This window comes from Myripristis murdjan, chromosome 19 (genome assembly GCF_902150065.1).
Source record: "Myripristis murdjan chromosome 19, fMyrMur1.1, whole genome shotgun sequence".
Lineage (NCBI taxonomy): Eukaryota > Metazoa > Chordata > Actinopteri > Holocentriformes > Holocentridae > Myripristis > Myripristis murdjan.
Genome location: NC_043998.1, coordinates 12,228,755 through 12,253,087, shown reverse-complemented (window position 1 = coordinate 12,253,087; position 24,333 = coordinate 12,228,755). Strand labels below are relative to the sequence as shown.

General features: G+C 42.0%; 3 protein-coding genes across 4 annotated transcripts; 1 reads left to right on the top strand and 2 right to left on the bottom strand.

The window, feature by feature from the left end:
* Window positions 1–537: 537 nt before the first annotated feature.
* rnf40 (ring finger protein 40) lies at window positions 538–16,040 on the bottom strand. Of its 2 annotated transcripts, none has more exons than XM_030077448.1 (20): window positions 15,979–16,040; window positions 15,391–15,539; window positions 15,097–15,264; window positions 14,624–14,906; window positions 13,440–13,640; window positions 12,895–13,016; window positions 12,487–12,633; window positions 11,610–11,684; window positions 11,255–11,374; window positions 10,641–10,820; window positions 9,890–10,025; window positions 7,937–8,058; window positions 7,471–7,730; window positions 6,905–7,022; window positions 6,250–6,399; window positions 3,656–3,868; window positions 3,447–3,572; window positions 3,134–3,274; window positions 2,912–3,013; window positions 538–1,989 (listed from the first exon to the last, which is right to left on the bottom strand). In XM_030077448.1, exons 2-20 carry the CDS (start codon window positions 15,526–15,528, stop codon window positions 1,813–1,815), a joined length of 2,979 nt encoding a protein of 992 aa, XP_029933308.1. In that variant the 5' UTR covers window positions 15,529–15,539; window positions 15,979–16,040; the 3' UTR covers window positions 538–1,812. The 2 variants fall into 2 exon arrangements, with proteins under 2 accessions (XP_029933308.1, XP_029933309.1); XM_030077449.1 differs by having other exon boundaries at window positions 15,391–15,536; window positions 15,979–16,034.
* Window positions 16,041–16,264: 224 nt separating this feature from the next.
* On the top strand, window positions 16,265–19,859 carry phkg2 (phosphorylase kinase, gamma 2 (testis)). The gene is made up of 10 exons (XM_030077450.1): window positions 16,265–16,456; window positions 16,733–16,844; window positions 16,941–17,116; window positions 17,375–17,429; window positions 17,558–17,623; window positions 17,730–17,893; window positions 18,029–18,119; window positions 18,225–18,378; window positions 18,692–18,814; window positions 18,957–19,859. Exons 2-10 carry the CDS (start codon window positions 16,750–16,752, stop codon window positions 19,200–19,202), a joined length of 1,170 nt encoding a protein of 389 aa, XP_029933310.1. The 5' UTR covers window positions 16,265–16,456; window positions 16,733–16,749; the 3' UTR covers window positions 19,203–19,859.
* cfap119 (cilia and flagella associated protein 119) lies at window positions 19,519–23,721 on the bottom strand. Its single transcript, XM_030077451.1, has 9 exons — window positions 22,873–23,721; window positions 22,686–22,720; window positions 22,504–22,569; window positions 22,242–22,405; window positions 22,001–22,071; window positions 21,726–21,842; window positions 21,457–21,535; window positions 20,482–20,568; window positions 19,519–20,361 (listed from the first exon to the last, which is right to left on the bottom strand). The coding sequence occupies exons 1-9, from the start codon at window positions 22,894–22,896 to the stop codon at window positions 20,207–20,209; spliced, it is 798 nt and encodes a 265-aa protein (XP_029933311.1). The 5' UTR covers window positions 22,897–23,721; the 3' UTR covers window positions 19,519–20,206.
* Between the last annotated feature and the right edge of the window lie 612 nt (window positions 23,722–24,333).

The window sequence follows — 24,333 nt, the reverse complement described above, 5'->3', positions numbered from 1 at the left end:
ATGTGTGTAGTCTGGATTTAATAGTGTTCTCATTGTTATTACCACGCCTGTCGACGTCATGCGCCTCTCACTGCCAAAAAACACAAGTCTCTGGCATGAATCTGGATCCCATACACAGAAGAGGAACAATAACTTAAGGCTTGAGTCAAAAGACATTTAAAGTATAGATATTTGCATTTCACACTAGTGGGAAATTCTGGCCGGTCTAGAAGGGAGTCTTTATCGCTCTGCACTTGAGTGATCTCTCGCTCCAGCTGTTGCCTCGCACACAATGATAATGTGGCGTTTAAAAAAGTACACATTTGAATATGCGGGGTCCCTGACGCAGTGCAGGGTGGTGGTGGTGGAGCAGCAGTCTGGGACCGGGGTGTAGCCTGCTTCACAAAAATGCAACAACAAAGCCAGTGGACGCATGCCTCAAGTGCAACCATGCTGGCCCCCTTTCAGCGCTTCTCTCAGCTCAGTAATGAAGACCAACAGCAATTACACAACATCTGCTGTGTGCTGCCTCGCATACAAATTATCAGCACAGAAAAATGAAAACTCTTGTGATTTATTTATGTCAGGTTATGCATGTTCAAATGAGAAAACAACCACAGCCCACCTACCATTTCCAATCTAGACATTCAGACATACCTTCTACATAACATCAAAATTATGCGGAGGTCTTACTTTCCCCAGTGCATGATTAAGATTTTTTTTTTTTCACATCACAGGCTCCGTTTTTTGCAGCAGCAGCCTGGAAGCTTTTAAGTGTGCTACATGGTGTGAACTGCCTTTCCCACAAGAGCTAACGTCAAACAGACGCTGACCAAAGTCTTATTAAATAGCTCACATCATCAGAACAGAGGAAAAGAGGTTTCATTGGTTCAATTAGGCCAGAACCATGTTGTTAAACAGATGTTTTTCTACTTGACTGTCACGGTAACCTTTAGTAAAGTAGTCTAGGAGGACCCAGAGTAGCTCAGCCCACTAAGGACACCCATATGAGCTGACTTTCCACTGGAGTGATTTCATCAGTAATGAGGCACTATAAGCTGCAGATGTTGTGTCAAACTCTCCAGCAGGAACCATGGTAACAGGATGAACACACACTGAGGACCTTGCCCAAGGTGATCCAAACACTCCTGTATGTGCTGACTGGGTGCCAAACTAAGCTGTCGTCTCTTAAGCATTGTTAATACTGTAACCTAACCAAAGGATTTAGAGAAATGTGGTTTTTTTATGTAATAATAAAAGCATCTTTAGTTGAATACACAGATGCTTATCAAGTTGAGAACAAACTGAATTCACAGGATTTCCAAGACCAGCAGCAGGACAAAATGATCCAAACAACGTTAGGAAGACCAACCATGTACTACTGAAGGGGTTTTTTGTTTGTTTGTTTGTTTTTTAAATACATTAAAAACTCTCAGTTATTAAACAGGTGGGCCTAGTTAATTAAAAGTGGAGATGTTTAACATTGGCAAGAACTGCAAAGACAAGACAGGAAAAACAGTGCAGGGCATCAACATATGGGAATTATCAACGTGTGTACAAACAAGTGTGTTTTATTAACTACAGCACGACACTTTCACTCAGTCAGAAGTCTCACTATCGGTTTGGTCATAAACTTAAGCACCAACTGGCAACGACGTGGTAAAACAAGTCTTTCCAAAGAGAGAGAGATTAAAATGGGAAAACACAAGCCTGTGATGTTCCCCAAGAAAAGTCTGTCTCTTTGAACACATCCTCGGTTCATCTCTCATGTCTCTACTTTTCTCTCCTTTGGTTCTGTCTACTTCCCTCTCTCTCCAGTGTCTCTAGGTGAAATTAGGTGATGTAGATGCGGTGGAAGTCGTTGGCTCCGAAGGCACAGTTGCACTTGGGGCATTTCCTCTGCCGGGTGTCGTACCGGGTCTTCAGACATTCGTAGCAGAACACGTGGAAACACTTGGTGAGCACTGTCTCCTTGTCTCGCGTGTTGCAGCAGGGGCAGCGCAGCTTGGCCTGATGAAAGAGAGAGAGAGTTTATATAAACCAAATAATGGCTGTTTATCATTTCCTACTATAGCCAGCAGTCACTGGTTAATATTTAAAAAGGTGCATCAAATAAAATATTTACTGGTGGCAGTCTGCCCTTCTACCTTACAGAAAATAGCAGCATACAAGTGATTTTCTTCCTGTATTAGTTCAAGAATCAAGTGTCAAAGTGTCTTTTTAAGCAGGAAAATATTTGCATTTTCTTTTAAATGGACACCAGATGACACCAAGAATCAAAGAAAAGCCATAATCAATTTTATATTTTGCTTTTGTTAAAATGGTTACAATATATATGCTGCAATGTCCTCCTTTGTCTAACCTTTTACCTCCCTTTTCTTATAGTTATGAGTATTTGCCAAAGTATATTTTCTGTTGTACTGTACTTTACAGCTTTTGAGTACTGATTGTGATTTGTGTTATGTGTCTACCATATATTGTCGTTTCTTTTTAGCTTGTAAAAGCTACCAACAACATATTAATTACAAAATATCTTGTCCCATGACACAAGATCACTATAATAATGTGGGATTCCTGATCAATACCACTGACTCAGTCATAACTCTGCAGGCTGCTGGGATTTCTGCTTTAACATGGTGGATGATGCTAAGAGTCAGTGACTGATATTGCAGCATATTTCAGTCTCGGGCCAAAAAATCTGAAATATTTTGCATTTCAACTAGATGTTCATTTGATTTCTGCTTGTCTGTTGTGAAACTGTGACTTTTATATTTTTGCAATCTATCATAGGCTGTGCCAGAGATCTGTCGATGTTGTTGCAATTCCTTGGATGGAAGTTCAAGTCATGAATTACTAAATGCCACTTCTCTGACAGATGTGAGAGGTGGAAGATGTAATCCCTCTGACGGTATGTCAATGTTTTTTTTCTCACCTTGTACTGGTTGATCTCCTCTTGCAGGATCTCATCAGCATCGGTGTAAACCTCGACCTTCTTCTGTTTCTCCAGCTTCCTCCTCAGCCTGGACAGATCCTCCTAGAAGGCATCAGTGGACGAGCTGTTACAGCCACAACCCCCTCAAACACAAACTCCTGACTTGCCTCTCCAGTCTGAACTCTGATGAGGAATATCCCCCAGTGCCAAAATTCGACGTACCTGTGCTCGTTTGAGGTTGCCGCTCTCCCTCTCTCGTGCAGTGCGATTCTCAGCCACGGAGACCTGGATCTCCTTCAGCTTGGCCTGGGTGTGCTCCAGCTGCACCTTCAGGTCCTCTGCCAGCTGGGCAGCTTCCACCGCCTGGAGCAGGGAAGAAACTGGACACACTCAATAAAAAACAATAATGATGAGATTCCAGCGCTGTAACAGTGGCCGTTTAACAATGTAGGCAAAATAAAATTGGTGATATTTGCCTCGGCTTCTGAGATTTAGGCCTGGAGGTGATTATGATGGATTGTATTTCTCAACCCACCTTCCTCTTGTTCAGCTCTAGCGCTTGTGTCCGCACACCCAGCTCTTTTTCCAGAGCGGCCAGTGAGCTCTGGAGGATGCCCTCTTTCTCCTCTAGCTTCTGTACGACCAGCAGCTGTGCATCAACCTGAGAGGCAGCGACAGTAGGGAGTCAATGCTTGAATACCTCAACACAACAAAACAATGGCCCTGTCAGCAGAAGTCTTTTACCTGGGTTTTGAAGGTGAGAACCTGGTCGGCCAGCTCTTCCTTCTCCTCCTTCAGCAGCTTGTAGATCTGGTTGGATTTGATCCGCTCACTCATCAGCTTGAAGTTGGCATCATCCTTCTCCCTCAGCTGCTGCAGCAAGCGGCTGTTCTGCTCCTGCATGTCTTCGAAGGCCTGGCCTGTCACGTCCATCTCACTCAGCAGGGCCTCCTCCTCCTGCAGTCACACACAGTCGTCAAGCAGGGGTCACAGATGTTCTTGTGTTGTAAGAAACGTTGCATACATTATCTAATGTGGGTATGTTATGTAACTGGACAAAGAAAGTTACAAAAGATTTTTCTCCAATGTATCCAACACTATATTTTGAGTGATTCCAACAATCTGACAATCGACTGCATCTGTGTGATCACACATACTTTAATTTCTGCAGTTAAACTATAGCTGAAGTTTTCTTTTTTGTATTGGTTCTATGTTCACACAACCAAATTAAAAGTGAAGCAGGGCTTGTAACCCAAAGTCAGAAGTTGCTTGTTTATTGGACAAAGTACCCTGTTATCCTGCGAGATTACATTTTGTCAGCTGGGGAGTGGGTGAAGTCGAGCATAATGGACTTATTTGCACTCTTTGTTACACTTCACCTTCTCTGGAGTTCAAACATCCATCAACATGAATGAGTGTCAGCCCTGTTTGACAGAGCAGCTCTAAACATGCTTGACGGGAACACACCCTTTGTAATACACAAGGGCAGCACGCAGCGAGTGATCTCAATTCCCCCGTCCCGCGTGCAGAGTAAACTTTGAAGTATCTGTCCATTATTTATAGATACTGTACGCACAAAAAGGAAAGGACAGAAGGTGAAAAGTGAAACATGAAGTGAAAGGCAACATAACAGGCTGGATTTCACTCCTAATGAATCACCAAGCATGTTACCTAGATTATTTCTTTATATATGGGATGTACCAAAACAAGAATGAATTCAGGAAAGCAGGACTCTCCATCAGAAATGACACATGGATATACACAACTCCTGAAAAAAAAACATCTTTTTTGCTGTCTTAATCCATTTTCTTGTAGACATAGACATTTACAGGATGAAAACTCTTAATTTGTGTTAAAGACAAGTTGTGTGAAGACAGCGTGCTCCATATTAACTTGTTTTCTGCCTCATGTCTGATAATAACCACGTGAGGGCGAGTGATATCAAATTCAAGGTGGCCACAGGGTCAGCATCTTAAGGAGTGTCATGAAGTAGACATGATTATTACATTTTGTAGCATGGGTGTATCCACAATTCATGCAGCTCAGATTATATCATTACAATGACATGTTTTGACCCCCATAACATCAGGTTTTAATAATGTCTCTTCGCCACAATGGTCCTCTATCTCAATCCCTTCGTTTTTGAAAATTTGTAATGAAATTCCACAACATTATCTCACCTCAAACACATTTGCACGGCAAGGAGGTTATGAAATGAAATCATCAGCAAGTTCAGACCTGATCTGTGTTTTCAACCTCATATCATGTGACACAAGATATTTTTTAAGATGTTCCTCAACATAGGTTTTGATAATAGTGAGGACTGACCAGATTGGCTTCAGTATTGTGTGTTCAATGTTGTGAAAGTAGAGAAAGGAGTGGACTGGATGTATGCATGCAAGAAATGCATCGCAACTCCAGGTTATGGGTTGCTGACAGTTACATGGGATGAACTGTTCCTGTGCAAGAAACATCAAGTCTCTCAAAAATCATTCAAAAAATACATAGAATCATGCTTAGTTCTCTTTTTTAGGTCTGATATTTTTCTAAAATCACAGGCAGATTAAAGAATAAATGTAAAATCTCACTTACAAAAATACACAGACAAAACAAAACGGGAGAGTTTGGCAGATGTGTTTTAGGTTCTGCTGGTAAACACTCTCAGCAACGCTGGAGTGTAAAAGCTGTAGGTCGACTCTGCAGCCGCAAGTTCACCAGATGATTAGAGTCAAATTACAGGCTTTAACATGAGCTTTCATTTCCTCTTTGCTAGTCAGTCAGGTAAGATTAGGAGCAGCTCTTTTATACACCAGGGTGATGCTTGCTTACTGCACCACTTTCGTTCTTAACACAGCTGGCCTATTTATATCGATAGATGCTGTGGCCTCAAAGGATTAAAACTTAAGTTTTCTCAAAGAGAACTGAAGCTTAATCGTCCGTTCGCTTGTTATGTTTATTTGTTTAAGTACTTGTCGCTGTTTACGCCATTATCTCATTTCTTGTAGTGCTGAAAAGGCATAAAAGTTTAGGAAGTGAAAAAAGGCTGACATTTCATTCGCACTTAAATTATGTGTTACTTTATTTGCATATCGTTTCTGTACATGAACAAGCCCTAATTAACACCGTTGCGAAAAGGTCAACGAGCAAATAGTTTTCTCATCACCTTGCTGGCAAAAAATGAAATCCGCTACAATCTTCCTCATTAGAGTGGAAAGAATACCAAGACAGAGGTAAAGAGGACACAAGCATGTGCTCAGCCACCTGCTTGAGCAGGTGGCAGTTTCATTTCAACCTAACCCAGTTACACCCTCTGATATGAGCAAGGAACAAAGACATACCTGTTTAGTAGCAGCAAGCTTCTTCTGCAGATGATCAATGGTCTCCTCGGCTACTCTGATCTTCCTCAGGGCGTCTTCATCAGCCAGCTTCTTGCTTTCCTTCCTTTCCCTCTCCTCCAGCTCTCGCACACGCACCCTCAACTCATCCACCTGCATCGTTCCAGAGTAGAGACAGACGATAAATAACTCAACTTGGAGTGTACACTAAACAACCTGTTTGAAAGTGTTCGTATAAGCAGCTCATGAACACCTTTCTGTTACATACCAAAAGGAACTGTGTCTGATAACCTTTTTACACAAACCTTCAGGATTTGAGCCCAGCGTTAACAGTAATTGACTTTGGCTCTCATAGGCAGATATGTAAATGGGTCACCTGCAAATATGTGACCCATGTAGGCGTGATGACTCAGGACATGCTCTACTTGTTAAGGAAGGCAATCCAAACCTCAGTGTTGCATTAAACTGTGCAATATGATAAATTACCAGTAAAATCACAATCTTTTTGATTGGACTAATGTTCATAGTGTAGTTGTAATAACAGACCACTGGGGCAGAATGCTGTGTTTAACCTGAAGGTGAAACTTGAAGGTGAAATATGCAGTTTGGGATTTCTGCTCATGTTCAAGGTGTCACCTTGGTGTAAAAGTGAACAAACCTCAGCTTTGGATTTGCGCTCGGCTGCCATGAGCTGGACTTTGTCCCTCTGCTCCTTTGGGGCAGACTTGTACATGTCCAACAACAACTTCATCTCTTTCTGGGACTCCTGGGCTTTCCTGGGAGGACATAATTGAACAGGTTAGTGAGGACATAAGACCTTCAACTGACCTGACATATCATCATTTGCCATCAATTGAGTGTGCTAAACCCACGTTCACACATTTGTTTAATGACATTGTTGCTGGCATTACAGATCAGCACTTACTGCTGACCTGCAGAACAAAACCAACAGCAACTAGCTGCACAAAACATGAACAGTGTTGGTTTGTTGTTTGCTTTTTTGTGATGCTTGATAGTGTCAAGCCTCTGTGTGCAGTTTGTAACCAGTCAGATGGCAGATATGGAAAAAATGCAGACAACTTTATTTTGACTGTCTATTTTGTCGGTCAACTATGAGACTCTGAACTGTGTGAGCAACAGTATTTTCAAGCAAAAGTGTGAATAAGGCCAAAGACTACATGCTTTCTTAAAAATAAAGTTGGAGTTGAGAAGAACATAATCTACTTGAGTTCCCCTCTGAGCATCTTCAGTGTGTCAGAGTCCTTCCTCTTCAGCTCCTCACTGCGCTGCCTCTCCCTCTCGCGCTCCCTCTCTCGCTCTCTCTCAGTCTCCCTCTCTCTCTCCCGAGCCCGCTGCCTCTCCAGCTCCTTCCTCCTCTCCTCCTCCTCCTCCTGATCCTCATCTTCCTCTTTCTTCACATCCATGCCGTCGCTTGTCGTCTCTTCCAGGATCAAAACTCCTGTGTCGCCACTCTGGCACCGCAGCTGTTCAAAAAGCATTAAAATTATTTCATTATTATTCAAATGCAACTTAGGATGTCATTTTTAATACACCGTGAATGCTGGGGAGCAATGCTCTTAGGGCTAGTGGAAATGTGTATTTCTACTGCCGCAGTATTGTTTGGGAACAGCTTTGTGCACCTCAGTGAAACTGATGAGTTCACATCGCACGACTGTGAATGATACCTCACCTTGTTGATCTCCATCTGTGTTTCTCGCAGTTTCCTTTTGTAGCGCTGCACATCGCCTTTCAGCTGGAGGTTGTGGTTTTGGAGACTGCTGATTAAGTGTCGCATCTCCCTGTTGATTGGTCCTAAGAGAGTGAGCAAGTGTTTTAGTTTTGAGTCACTGTGATTTACAAGCTCAACATCAAGGCCAAACGGTTGTGAGGACATGATACAAACGGTGTAATTACACACTGTTCCCACACTGATGTTATCTGATTGAGCAGAAGACAAGAAAACAGTCAGAAAGGTTTAGATGTCACTGTCAGCTGCCAAATGCAATAAAAAAAAAATGAAACAACGGCATACGACCCCTAAACTGGTACAGGTAAAAGGATCTTCAAACAAACAGGAACGTAATAAAAATCATCAATGAGCATTTTTCAAATTCTGTTACCGAGAGCTTTATGAAAAAAGACTACACCGAACATAAACAAGAACCTGGAAAATTGACTAAAGACAGAAAATTACAATAAACCACATGAAAGCCCACGCTTAAAGATATGATCTACCAGACACCAGATTTTGGCAGCCTAAGCTCCAGACACAAAGATCCAGTGAACGTAGACGATAAAAGACCAGGAGGACCCCGCATGACTATGTCAGACTGCTTTACAACATTAAAGGATGCCAACATCTCAAAGCTCTCTTAAAATACAGGAATCAAGGAATCAAGAGGATGTAAGTCAAAGTAGGAAAAGAAAAAAAGCATTAGTGACATAAGTAAACCCGCACACTTATCTACATGGTAAACAATTTCTGAATTTATAAACAACATTTCAGGCCACTCAAGCCTTCATCAGGTAAGTCCTGAGTGGCCTGAAACACTGTCTATAAATAAATAAATGGCCTACATGATTTCATTCAACCCAGCACCTATCCCGATGTGCAATTTAAATACCAAGTGATGTTTGCAGGCTCCAAAAACAAGCTTCTGTCTAACATTAGTTGTATCAAGTTTTGGGACATCCACTTCTTAACAACAGCTTCACCCAATGAGAGTGACTGATAGGTATAGATGACTGCTAGATTTTAGATTTTATTATTGAACACCAGCATGACATTAAAAGGATGCTGATAATGTTGACAGAAATCAATATTCACCCCAAACTTTGGGCCTTGAAGCCCATCACATATGATCAGAGAAACAGAGATGATCATCCCTAGAAAAAAATCTGTTGTGAAGGGTCCGTCAATGCATTAATTTGAATAGTGAAAGTTGAATCAGTACCACGTTGTTGACAAAAAAAAAAAAAAAAAAAAAAACAGACCACATTCCAGTCCATCAGAAGTGAAATGAAAAGAGGTGGTCTGACAGCACACTCCAAAAAATGTGGGGAAAAACAAAACTTGGAAACAAAGTTGCACATATTACAGCCTTACTAAGTCGTTTTGGGGAGAAAAGTAGAGTCTGTAGCCCATATAATGTCTATGAGGAATTTAGTGGGAATAAGATGTAGCAGACTAGCAGATGGTGTCACATGTGATACAACATCAATCAGGTCCCGCGGTGAATCTGACCTGATAAATTTACATTTGGCCAACAGAGGGCCAGCTTTTGTTTGTCAGAATCTAGGTTACATACAAATATCTTTAACAAGTGACGCAGACACTGTAGTCATGTAACAGTGGTGCACCCCCACAGCAAGCAAGTTACCACCACTGCAAGTGAAGAAAAGCATAAAAGCATTTTTAGCAATAGAACCTAAACTTGAACCATAACTTGGGCTTAGTTACAGATGTGGGACAAGACAGACAGAAACAAACAAAACAACAATAAACATATGATCTATAAACGACTACCTCAGCACCTGTGATGTGTTTTTCAGTTTAGTTCCAACCTAAACTCACACACCACACTCTGGCTTTTTACCTTGCTTATGAATAGAGTGATTCATAGGATTTTTCTTTGGATGGTACCTGCTTGCTCGTTGGCTGCCAGGTTCTGCTCAAACTCGATGCGCAGCATCTCATACTCTTTGCGCACCTGGGCCAGCGTGTCCTCCAACTGGATGACGTCGGTCCGCAGCTTCTTCTGGAGGGACAGCTCGTCACTCTGAACACATGAACAGTAAGGCATTGTTGACCAAATATTCACTAATTCCCCTTTCACACTGACAGCTGACAAACTTATTTACAAGGTCACTTGTCTGCTGTGCAGGTGTCTGCAATATCCATCAAGTTAAATTTAAGACTATTAAAATACTTTAATGCTAGTTAGAGTGAATTATAAGCTCAGTTTCACAAATGAAACACACATGAAAATGAAAACAACTGTAGACCAATCAAACAGTAAGACTGCGTGACTGGGTGGATTTCTCACAAGAAAAACAATGAAAGGAACTGCCACAATTTTAAGATCTCTAAATTGAATTTAAGGCTTTTAATGCAAGACCTTTGAAGGCATTTAGTTTAGATAATATAATTAATTACATTCACCTGGTGTCCTGGTGTAAATCACTGACTGATTACATGGCTAGAATGAAAACCAGCAGAGCTCCAAGCACTGGCGACCAAGACTGAAAATCTCTGCTTTAAATAGCTTTATCATAACATTACCTTAATATCTGCCCGCCTGCTTTTGCTGAAACTGCAGCAGTACAGTAGATTAGTATTAAGTGTTATTTTTCTTCAAGGGAGAACCTTCACACAAATTTGGCCCAAGACTTACCTCCATGTGCTCAATCTGTCTGAGGTGGGTGTTCTTGGCAGTGAGCAGCAGCGCCCGCGCCTCGTCCAGCTGGGTCTTCACACCAAGAGACTCATTGTACAGCAGGGAGAACTGGGACTGGAGACACTTGTACTCCGGGGTCTCCTTCACAACCTCCTCAGGAATATTCTTCAGGTCCATCTGACAAAAGGGGATGAAGATGAGGATCATAGAAGAAGGCTGACATATGGAAACCTAACGCCACACTGGATTGACTAGGGCTGAGCAATTAATTGAAATATTACCAAAATGGCAATATAACCAAGTGCAATATCCAAATCACAGAAGCTGCAGTCTGTTGATAAAAGCAAAATACTTGGCAAAATACAATTATACATTAAATACTGTGGCGCTACAGACATGCTCTGGCATATCATATTCTCCAGATGTAAGAAAACATGTTTGTTCAAACATATCATCATTGTTTTAATGTTTTTTTAGTGATAATGAAAATTACAATGCAAAAATGGGACTTGATATGTTTTAAAGGACTTGTAACTGGCGCCTTTTAGCATACTGACAGATACTAGTAAAAGTACAGATACCAGTACAACACCCAGGGACGACAGCCCTACCTTGAGCTTCTCGCTCTCCCTCACAGCCTCCTGGAGCTCCAGCTGCAGTTTCTCCAGGTCTGCCATGCGGCTGTTAGCTAACTCCTGGTTCTGCTCCAACTCTGCATTCAGACTCTCAAACTGAGATGGAAACAGACAGGTGAAATGCATTGAGTAAAAACGTAGCTTTACCAGTATATCATCCTTTATCTCCAAGTGTATTATTATTACATTTACTGTACAAAATAATAAAGAAGTTTAAGGGTTTACTCAAGGTTTACATCTAAGGCCTGAAGTCAATAAACAAAATTGGGATTATGCTGTAGAAAATAAATAAACACAGCTGGGAAAAAATATACCAGCTATGAATACTCACCTTCTGAATGTTGAGAGTAATCTGGCCTCCAGGTAGCCCACCTGAGCTGCCAGAGCTGTTGTATCCAGAGTTCAGCTGCAACAAGACAGCGGAGCCAGTATAAGTACAGGACAAGAGCAACAGGATGGTTAGAGGGGAAAAAACACATGAAAGGACAACAGTACAAAAACAGACCATAGACTTGGCTACATCCATCCCATAATCACATTATTCAGATAAAGCTTATTTTATTAAAACAGAAGCAATAGCACTGTCAGTGCACACACGGATAGCAGGATATTATGCATCAATAGCAACAGCTGGCTTGTCACACTTTGGTGCTTACAGCCCTATCACTGTCCAGTGATGTGTAAGAGAGGAACAACAGCGATAACACAGTTGGGTGTGTATGCCGTCGTGCTGATAAACACTCACAAAAACACAAAGATACATATGTAATAGGGCTGAAACGGTTCAATAAACCCACGGTTAGGTTTGCACTGCGGTTATCCCAAGAATATGTTCTCTGTGTTCTCTGTATTTTGTCTAATTTGCAAAAATAAAATTTTTTTCATTCAGATAGGGGATACCAATATGAAATTAACACATTCTTTCAAAGGCAAAAGTCTACTTAGACTATTTAAAACAAACATAAAAATATGTTTAGTATATTCATCAATTCATCAGCTCAGTGTGTGGTTGTATGGCTCTTATACAGTGGATGCGTTTGTAGCACTGCACTTTTCATGTTCCAGTCCAAAATATAATGAACACTCACAGTCGGCTAACTCTCAGTTGCCCTGGAGATCCAACCACAACTTTGTATGGTGTATTGTGTACTGAACAGTTTGGCTCTTAACCCCTACTGTTTAGCACGCTCAGTATTGTGCAAACACACCTGCTCCAGCGCTTCAGCTAGATGTTTGTTGAGCTTCTGTTCCCTCTTGCGGAGTTTCTCGATGTCCCACTGCAGGTCCTCCACGGTCGTCTCCATCTCAGACACCTTGGTCTCAGAGCTGGTCACCTTGTCGACCAGCTCATTGTACTGGGGGGAAGATGAGACATGACAGAAGTTGCTTCATCAGTGCCAACAGAATGAAACTGTCATCCTGTCTATTAGAGACAATGAAAAGATGTGAAACAGAGCTACATTGGTATGAGGGAATAATTTATTTAGGGTCTTGTGGACATTTGTACAATCTTCTCACTTACACACTCTGTCTCTTTCTCCGACACACACACACACACACACACAAATATTCATCGTACACGCAGACACCCGTGCCCAGCGCCAAAAACAACCCACCTCCATGGACATCTTGTGGTGTCGGCCCTGCAGGAAGGAGGCCAGGTCCTGGAGGCGGCCATTCTCCTCCAGCAGATTACGGTTCAGACTGGTAGTGTCAGACTGGCTGTCATCCTCACACACTGCAAAGGAAGACCAGCTTAGTAGCACCAAACTGTGCATAGAACCAGGCCACATAGACAAAATCAAACATCATATATTTAATATCGTTATAGTGATGATATTGTCAAGATTTTTAGTGCTTTCTTAATATGTAATAGACAACCATTAGCAACATGGATATGATGACCAAGCAGGTAGAGGCAAATAATAAAACAGCTACAACTGTCTAATAAGTTCAAAAATTGCATCCCTGTATTGTAATGCAGCCTTTAAAAACAGGGAAAGACGTCACTTATGCCATATCACCATGTTACAATATATGCAACTTTTGCGCTATTACCACAATATCATTATTACATCAATATATCGCCAGGCCCTAACTGTGCATGCCAATGATGCATCGTGTATGATTATATCAGAAACAGTCATGCCTCCACAGTTACCTGCAGCCTGGACGCGGTTGCAGAGCTCATCAATGCGGCTGTGCAGCCTGTCGAAGACACAGACCAGGCAGGAAACGGCCTCTTTGCTGAACTGCATGCGTTCCTGCAGCTGCAGCGTGAGCTCCTCCTCACTGCTGTGGTCCAGCGTGGCCAGGAAGGCCTTGGCATTTTCACTTAGGGGAGGAGGCGGTGGCGGTGCGTCTGCACAACAGGGGGTGGCTGGGTTAGAATATTGATAGCTGGCAGCAACAAGATGAAATCGTTAAAACGCCAGTATTATCAGAAATAAATGGAAATTGTGTATCCCAAAAAAAAAAAAAAAAAAAAAACGGAATCTGGTAAGATAAGACACGTTAGTGAAGCTGGCAGAAGTGACTGACAGATTAAGCTTGTAACGAAAAAGTATTTGGCAAAGTCACATGTCAAAACAAGAATCTCTAGTGAAGAAAGACACAAGACTTTGTGTTGTGGGATTGCTCAGAAACAAGGCGGTATTATGTCCCTAATTTCTCCAGACCATCTGCTAGAACAGCCTGTCTGTGCAAGTCAGAGAAACTGAGAATCACTTCCTTCACAACTCTAACACTTAGTTAACTCCTTTAACATGACATTTCAGTAATTTATTTAATCAACTCAGTAATTTTGGTGCTCTTTCTCTCGCTCTCTTCCCATTGTCTTTCCTAACTCTAATTTCCTTGCTTTTTCACTGAAATTATGATTTCTTCTTTCCAAAGCTGTCTACTTCCCTGTCTTTCCCCTGTCACTGTTCCTGAAGTGTAGATGCAATCTGACTTTTGAAACACTACATGCCAAACACCACTTTTGCATGCACTCACAAGAAATATATTTTAAACACTCAGACCAACCATTGAAGCTAGAGAGACAATCAGATAACCATCTTGTCTTCTTGAATGTCAGTAAGTGTGTGTGCATATTCTTACTTATGTTAACCAAACAAAATAACTGAATTGCTAGTTACTTTTAACTAACTGAGATGCTACTTAATAAACGAAAGAAAACAAAAATGTACAAGTATTTTCTGCAGTATCATGCATTACTGATAACAGACTTGGTCAACTCTCTGAGAAACATGAATTTGGCTGCTGATCTCATGCCATGGGACAAAATCCATCAGTGATCGAGGAGGTTAGGAGAAAAACCTTGACACTGAAAACCCTCCTTACCTGTTGCTGATCCCTGTGGCACGTCTGTGGGCGTCAAAGACTCTTCTAACCCATCAGGAGGAGGAGGCTCCTGCTGCTCCTGCTGCTGCTCTGCCTGCTCCTCCTCATTCTGCCCCTCTGGGAGTGGAGGTGGAGGCACGGCTGGGGCTGGTGGCGGTGGAATCACCCCATCTTCCTCCATCGGGACAGGTTCAGGGAGAGGGGCAGAGGGAAGGTCAGGGGCAGGTGTCGTAGAAGCTTCTGGCTTGATGCGCTGGCGCAGAACGTGAACACTCTCTTCCAACTGCAAGTTAGAGAGAAAAAGATTAAAAGAAGTTTTTAAAAGAAGGATTTTTATTTTTACATAGTTCACCATACTAATCCTGAACACTATACAGAGATGTCTAGTGCACCTTGTAAGATCCTTCAGCAGGCATTACAGCAGTGCACCTACACAATGACTTATTCTGTACATGTGGAAAGCACAAAGGCACCTGTGACCAATAGCGGTTGACAATCAGCAGAGTGGTGTCATCAGTTGCTTGTCTTTTCTCCAGCTTCTCTATTTTCTCTCGCAGCTCATCCTCCATGGCCTGCCTCTGCTCCAAGCGCTCGCACAGCTTCTTGTTTTTGAACTGGATCACCTTCATGTCCATCTCCTCCTGCAAGACCCGGCATACACACAGACATGAAGACAGAGGGAATCTGTGACCTGGAATGTCGACCCACTGAGACTGATTACACATATTGGTTGAGATACTAATAAGCATCATGAACCAAAGACTAACCGTGGAGGAAACACCCCCTATGCGTATGGGCTCGATGAGAGTGGTGGTGGTCTTCTCTTCCTTTTTGCTCTTCTTCTCAGGTGGGCCAGGGGGGCTGTCCCCTCCCGAGGGCCGCTTCCCTCCACCAGCACCTGACATCTCTGCCTCTGCTGAGAAACATCACAGGAGAATACAGACTGAGAGTTACAGGCAACACCCATGCATCGTTATCAAATGAATGAATTAGCTTGTACCACAGGTTCGGAAATACTGGCTTCAACTCTCAGTGAAAACACTCATCCTGTCGTGTAAAAATTAAAGTATCTATCCCTGAAGCGTAAAGTCGACTGCCATGATGAGGGGCCACGAGCTGGACCGTTAAAATCTACATTAAATCGTAGCGATACATGTTCAGCTCACGTTAGCAAACTTGCTAAGCGAGCTATGCTAATTTTGCGAACTGGGAGCTAAACATCGCCTTTTTATGGCTACATTAAATGATTGGTCGGCGGTTTTCTTCAGTGGCCATGAAATACAAGTGTAAACTGTCTTTAGAGCAGCTCTTTGATTGAATATATGAACTATTTCCTGACCAAAAAAATTACAAACCTTCACAAGCAGCAATTGAAACCGTAAAACATCTAGCAGCTACAGGAGGTGACGGAGTTGCACTTCCGGTAGGAAAAAAAAAAAAAACAAAGCTAAATATTTCCAGTCAAGAATATAATTTAAAAAATGAAAAACTGTGTAAATGGTTGGACCTTATTGGTACGTACCTGATTTTATTTTATTTTATTTACAACGATGAAATATTCCATAAAATACAGTAAAAGACACGTCGGTGTCTTGTATTTCTTGACTCCGGCCTCCAGGGGGCAGTGCTGCCTCGGCGGGGAAAGAGAAGTTTCAAGAAATGTGACTAGAATGTAAACAAATCAGCGGCTCCCGCTAACATTAGCCAGTTTCATAGAATCAGCGTTAAGATTGCACACAGTTATGGCCAACTTTTGTTTGCTCGGACTGTGATGGGATTACTAGTCTGATACTTCACTTGGCGTCCTCTATTCTCGGTATTTTTGCCTGCATGGTAAGTGATTTCCGGGTATGGACACGGTGAGCCTGCGAAGCCAAGGCCACAGCAAAGACACGGCAACAAGCAACTGGGCTGCAGGAAACAAAATCTAAAAAGAAAGCTTTACACGCATAAAAACATCAGCCTACAGATGCATTTAATTTTTTATGTCTTTGTGGTGACTTATGTTGAAAAAAACAGGCGATTGTTCCTGTTTCCTAACATCCCTGCTTCCCTAATTAACAATATCTGTGCAGCACTCTTCTAAAATGAGTCCTGGTGTTGTTACAGATCCAGACTCTGCTACCATGACCAAAGACATAGTTGTTGGAGATGAGCTGCCAGACTGGGTGGGGGCCAAGGAGTTCTACCAGAAGTATGATCCTAAGGAGGTGATTGGCAGGTGAGTCCACTTAGGAAAACAAAATGTAAACGTCAGTAATCATTGATTATGTGAGCTTAAAGCCTATGGCTGTGTAATCCACATGTCCTGCTTCAGGGGTGTGAGCAGCGTGGTGCGCAGGTGTGTGCACAGACAAACCGGACAGGAGCTGGCTGTGAAGATTATAGAGATTACAGCAGAGAAGATGACAGCCCAGCAGCTGGAGGAGGTGAAAACCTCCACACTGAAGGAGATCCAGGTTCTCAACATGGTGAAGGGACACTCCTCTATCAGTACGTTGGCACTCCTCTCCACCGGCCTCCCACATGCTCAGCTCAGTCTTCAGTTTACCTCATGCTGTATTTCCTACAAGAACCTGCCAATATCACACAATATATCGCTCAGCCCTATTATTATTGTTATTACAATGAATTCCAATAAGTTTGATTTTTCACATTTTTTTTTCTGTTTTTATACATCAACAAACTGACTTGCTGATCTTTGTCATGAAGAGCGCAGTATCGTTAAACAGTTTTTCTTTTATCCCTCAGTCACTCTCATTGATTCCTATGAGTCGACAACCTTCATCTTTTTGGTGTTTGACCTGTGAGTATGAAGGAAAATAATTTGTGTATGGATCAGTCTCTTTCATTTCCCCCAAAACAGTTATTTTAGTGTTTATGGGAGCTATGTTGGATTCATGTCATCACTGACTGTTGCTGTTGTTCTGTCAGCATGAGGAGAGGGGAGCTGTTTGACTACCTCACAGAAAAGGTCACTCTGAGTGAAAAGGAAACCAGGTGAACACACTCCATCAGCAAATTAAATGCAACAATATTCCAATTGTTTCAGTGTCAGTAACATTTGACTGAACTCCTGCCTTATTAAAACCCATCCCTGCTGCAGGAGCATGATGCGAGCTCTGCTGGAGGCTGTCCAGTACCTCCACTCCTTCAATATCGTCCACCGGGACCTGAAGCCTGAGAACATCCTGCTGGACGACCAGGGCCATATCAAGCTCTCTGACTTTGGGTTCTCTGTGCAGCTGCAGCCCGGAGAGAATCTCAGAGGTAATCTCAAACAAGACGGACGACTCTAGATCAATATTAAACAGGATTTCTGTAGAGCATTTCCATTGCAAAGCATTTATATAATCTATACAGACAGAGGTAAACCTTAATTTGTCTTTTGTTCCAATAAATGAGAGCTCTGTGGGACGCCTGGTTACCTGGCTCCTGAAATCCTGAAGTGCTCCATGGATGAGATGCACCCAGGCTATGGGAAAGAGGTGGATCTGTAAGTTCATTTCTTTTGCCAGTAATACATTTTGTCAAGCCTTCGCTCGAAGCTTATCTCTAACTCCTGCTTAATTTTTTTTTAATGTACCTTTTTTTTGCTAAGCTGGGCATGTGGAGTGATTCTTTTCACCTTACTGGCTGGCTCACCGCCATTCTGGCATCGCAAACAGATGCTGATGCTTAGGATGATCATGGAGGGTCGCTATCAGTTCAGCTCCCCAGAGTGGGATGACAGGTCTGACACTGTCAAAGACCTGGTAAGACCACACTCTGTAAACTTTCCTGTTTAAGTACATATGCTGCATTGATGCTGCAGTGAACTACATTTTATTTTAGTGCAGTAAAGACTGGCTGGACAGCTTCCTGTGTCATAAACAAAATCAAAATAAATTCATCACTTCATTCATCTTTAAATATATGCTCTTATGAAGAATGGTTGATGCCTATTTTAGACTTTTTTTAGTGCAATATAAAGATCCTAATGTCAGGTTTCTCAAATATATAAAAGTGCATTTGCTCAGTTCTGTAAAGGCTGTGTTTATTTTGAAAATCACTGTGTGTGATGCTCAGATATCCCGGTTGCTGGTGGTGGACCCGGCTCTGCGTCTGACTGCTGAACAGGCCTTAGCCCATCCCTTCTTCAGACTGTACCAGAGGGATGTGCGGCTTTTCAGTCCACGAAGGACGTTTAGGGTGAGATGCATTATCCGGCTCCATTTTATTGAATCAAAGTTAACTGCCTTAAAGAATGGGTTTGCCACACTATGCTTTCAAGAAGTACAAAATCTTCCAAATTTGGATGTTACTGTTGTAATGTTCCCTGCTGCCTCCTCAGGTCTTGATAGTGAGCGTGCTGGCCTGCATCAGGATGTACAGTCGTTACCGCAGGGCCCGGCCTCTGACCCGGGAGGTCCTGGCGAGAGACCCTTACTCCATCCGCGGGGTCCGCAAACTCATCGACGGCTGTGCCTTCCGCATCTACGGACACTGGGTGAAGAAAGGCGAGCAGCAGAACCGGGCCGCGCTCTTCCAGAACACAGCTAAGATCATGCTGCTGGGCCTGGAGGACTTTGAAATTTAAAGGTCAACCTTATCTCTAACTGCTTTGGTTTTTATGTCACTGAATAGTGTTACCACTTGCATGTGCTGTTGTTTCCCTGTCAGTGTACGTCTGGTCAAGTCATTCTGTTTACTGCAGATAATGTACAAGATGAGGAATTCAGGGACTGGGGCGTTTGTATGCCTTAATGTGCACCGTGGCCCTGTTATTTATTCTAAATAATAGCTAAGGGTGCATGATTTCATATTCCATATCTATTTTTTGATCTGACTTGGTGGGTCAAAGACGTGGCTATTTGAAACTCTTCAAGTCAGGTCGTAACGGCTGTAGAAAACAATATTTGCAATGCCACTTTAATGCAGTACAGAACACATTGCACAATCTGTTTATACAACACATAAAGCTGTCTTATGTGTGATCAAGTTTTTTTTTTTTTTTTTTAAGCTCTTGACCATCCGTTGTAACTGAGGAGAGTGTGGATTTCTAAGCATGGTGTGGCTGAAAATGTTAATGCACTGTAATTAATTATTTAACAGATAATTATAGGTGCTAGGCCCAGTTTTCAGGAACATAGGCCGCATTTAACATAAAGTGTTGCTGATGAATATCAATGGACTCAATCAAGAATGTAACAATATTTCTGAAACCTTCAAGTACAGTGTTGGAATGCCTTTGTCAGAAAATCATGCTACTACCATGCATGCAGACATTCCTCCATAGTGAACCCACTAAGAGAAACTGTGAAGACTGTTTGACTGTATTTCCTGTTGCAACTAACCAATAGCATTCCTTACTCAGCTCAAACTACAGTTTACTGAATGCTATGTCTCCTAAAACAACCTGCCTCTATGCATGAGCAATGTACAAAAGTTGTACAAATAACTACATGGAGAAAATAGTTTTATTAATCCTAATAAAACTAATATCTGAGTTTGAGTTTTCTGTTTTCTTTTGTATGTGTTTATGCATCGACAGAGTGACTTACTGATGCTTTATATGTGTAAGAAGGTTAATAAAAGTATGCATTATTTTTTGCCGTGGAGATTGGGCTGTAGAGGAGCCAGTGTGCTGCTGAGCTGATCTGTGTGATCTTTGAGTTGCTGCTCTAGCTGGCCAAACACGAGCATCATCTCCTCTCTGAACTCCTGCTCTATCATTGCCCTCAGCTCTGACCTGGAACCTGAAAGACAACAAATGAACCAACAGTTACAGTTACCACAAGTAATAACAGAAGGTATTTGATTAATCAAGTCATTTGTGCTCAATTACTCTCATTCGTCAGATGACTTGTGAGCCATACCCAGTGTGGCTCCCTCAGGCTCTGTGGTGACTGTTTCCTGTGTTTCGGGAAGACGCTCTTTCTCTTGTGCTGCTTCTGACTCTGTCTCTGAGTGAGGTACAACAAGTCATTTTTTTTATAACTCAGGGTATTTGCAGGTCCTTGAAAAGTATGAAAAAGTCAGATCTTCTAAATGTACGGCCTTGAAAGGTATTCAGTGTCTTACATAGTTACTAGACGTCAGGTTTTTTGTTTTTGTTTTTTTACCCTGCAGTAACAGCTTTCTTTGCACTGCATGTCAACTCTTAGATTAATACAGAATTGGTTTAATAGTATAATACACACTCGGTGGCCATGTTATTAGGTCCACATGCACAATCTAATACAATCCAATATAAATATTCTGCCATAAAGTTTACTTTCCTGATGCCTATAATACTCAGGTTTTCTTTTTGTCACAGTAATAGAGGTGTTCATTCAGTTCTATGTTTGGCATTGAGCTCATAGTTAATGCTGCTGTTGTACTGGACTGCATTTTATTGAGAGCTGTTTCCACTATTCTGTCCCATTCATGAATATCAATAGGGGGGGACAAAAAATTAGAAACACCTCAATATAATGTCCTGTTCAAGGCCTCTGCAAACTACAACCTCAGTAATTAACAATGAATTAAATTTACACATGAACTGCATTAGATTGTACAGGTGGGCCTGATAAAGTGGCCACTGGGTGTATAATGTGTCTGTTTTATGAAAACACAGCTGGACTTCATGACCCTTAACATTTATTTCCTGGTGCCCTACTTTATACTGACCATTTGTAGTTTCGGAGCTTTTATTCACTATGTTCAAGTGGAAATAAGTTTGTTTTGCCAGCTTTCTTCAGTCTAATTTTTAAAACTGATCCTAAATTTACTTCCAGATAGCGGTGGAAGGTTTTTAAAAAGTTTTGAAATTGGCTTTATAAAACGTGCTGATCCCTGTGCAATGTTAATACCTGGAGCAGCAGAGTCCTCCATGGTAGTGTCATCTTCCTCCGGCATCCCAGAGTAAACCAAAGACAGATCAAGTTGTACCTACAGTAATGCATAAATAACAAACACTTTGTATGAATCATGCAAGCTCTTCAGTATGAATCCCTCTGATTAAACTTTATCAGCACTTAAGCGAAAGGAAGCAACAAAAATGGAAGATGGTGCAAGATGGCAGAAGTTTCAACTGCTAAGTTTTCCATCAGTTCACGGTTGCAAACTTTTTCATCATTACCTGAGGAGTGAAAATATATTTGTAGAGCTTGTGGTGTCTGATGTAGGTGTTGTAGATGTACTTTAAGATATGAGTCACCTCCTCAGAGCTGAAGAGACTGACGCTAAAGGGAGGTCGCTGCAGCGGTCAGGACAGATACACATCAAAACAAAAACAAACAAACAAACAAAAAAAAAAAACGTTCAAGCATCACATATGGAAATTGTTGGCTGCTGAAATGACATTATGGGTTGAAAATAACTAAACAGACAGCTATTAGTGATTGGTTTACACACCCTGACTGAGTGACAGAGTAGAAGCTCACCGCAGTATTCAAAACACTGCTCCATGTTGTTGAAGGTGGTTTCTGTAGGGAAAGAGTTTCAAACATATCCCAATATCTCAGATTACAAAGCAGGTAAATCACACAGCAGTAGGAAGATGAACTTGCTACCGAATCCACTGAATAAACATTTTCCCAGTGGTAGAGTTAAATATTAGTATATTAACATATTGTTCAAAGCCTGCCAACTCTACCGGTGTTAGCCTGGTGGATGCACTTGATGATGGACAGGAGGGCAGATGTTTGTTCTCGGTTGAGGCTGCTCTCTCTGCAGAACAGCACAGTGTGGACATACAGCTCCAGCAGGACTCCTCTCTTTGGCTCAGGGACGTCCACACAAAACACGCCGCACAGAGCCCTGTATCACCAAGAGAATAATGTGACTAAACAGACACAAAAACATGCCTGGGCTAAATGCACTGATGTGTTAGTAGGCATAAATCAGAGCAGATATACCTCTCCAAGTCAGGAATGGTCCACATGCTGTCAATCTCCTCCATGTCATTGTAGCTTACATCTGCCCTGAGGACAGCCAAGAGAGACAGTCAGAGCAAAAAATTACATGAAAAACTTACAAATGACAGAAAAAGCAACGTATATATTCAAAATTAATATTTGAGTACTAATATGATACTCACCATAGCAAGATTTTAGGTTTCAGGTCATGTGGTAACTACAAAACAACAAAATAATGACACTACTACCATTACTACGAATGTTAATAACAACAACAAAAACAAAAACAACAATATCATGTATTTACATTGCTGCTTTGCTAAAAATATGAAGCTAGCTCTATTGGAAGTTGGCTCTTGCTCGCTGTACCTTTATTTTCGCCTCCAAGTTCATTTTGTTTCTTGAGTCAAGCCGCACACTTCTGCACTAACGCCAGGTGTTGACAGTTAATTCGGAAAAATACAACTATAATTTCGTGGTGAAAAAGAAATCAAGTTTTAGAAGTGCTGGTTTGCTCATGTAGTTTCGCTGCTCGTGTTTCCATTGCTCCGTATCCTAGCAACAGCCTCACCACTTTGTTCCCCTTCCGGTGTCGCTCTTCATCTGCCCCTCTTAGTTATTTCCCCGGCGCTTTAAAAACTGGTCTCTTATCATCCAGATGAAAATATAATGCAGATTTTAGCATCAAATCCCCAAATATAATCAACCGCAGCGATCCGTGGACTTGGGTTACTTGAACGCAAGTGCAAAAAAAATTGATTTATTATTGACAACGCCCAGTGGATGCAGACAGGCAAGGCATCAGTTCACCAAACCATATTTAATTAATTACTTAATAATTAGTTTCACCAAAAACAAGCCATTCTTTAAAAATAACCCAATACATTTATATGCAGGCTTGTATCGTATAGTATATCCAGCTACATAATACCTAGAATATGTTATATATATAGCTACAATATACTATAAGATATATTTGTAGTATATTAGTACAGATTTTTAGATTATAGATACAGACTAGATTGAGATTATTCTGTAGACTGTCAGTTACGTGCTGTCTAACTAACAGAATACTGCATATTTATTCCAAGGCTCTCGCGCCACCTGTATCCATGGCAACGACATAAACATGTCAGATTCTTCCAAGTAGCAACGTCAGTTTTTGGTAATGTTTTGCCTAGTTTGTGATTATTTTAGTCGTTTTTTTCATATATTTTTGTTGTTGAATGATGTGTGAGTGAAGGTTCATCTCTGTGAAGCGGGCGGCGCCAGTTTCATTAGCTCTCGCTCTTAGCTGGAGGTTTTAGGGGGTCTAATGTGGAGCCATGTGTTTGCCATTTCCAGTCTAACTAGAGATGTATTATCCAGATTATTATTACTTCTTAGAGATTGCTCTGGCTTCGGCGGTTAAGTGTTTATGCCTGGGGAGACAGCTGAGAGGAGATGCAGCAGGCTCAGCTCACCTGTGCAGCATGTCTCTGTGTCCCAGCTGCAGCCTCAACCAGAGAGCCTGGGAGACTGAGAGCCTGAGAGCCAGGCTGCAGGACACAGGCTGCAGGACACAGGCTGCAGGACTGCAGGAGGCCAGGCTGGGCTGCAGGACACAGGTTCCAGGGCACAGGTTGCAGGACACAGGCTGCAGGATACAGGCTGCAGGGCACAGGGTGCAGGATACAGGCTGCAGGGCACAGGCTGGGCTGCAGGACACAGGCTGCAGGACACAGGCTACAGGACACAGGTTCCAGGGCACAGGCTGCAGGACACAGGCCAGGCTGTTCGTCCTGCTTGAGACTGCTTGGCTTTGTCCCTGTAGTGCGTGTGCACACTGAC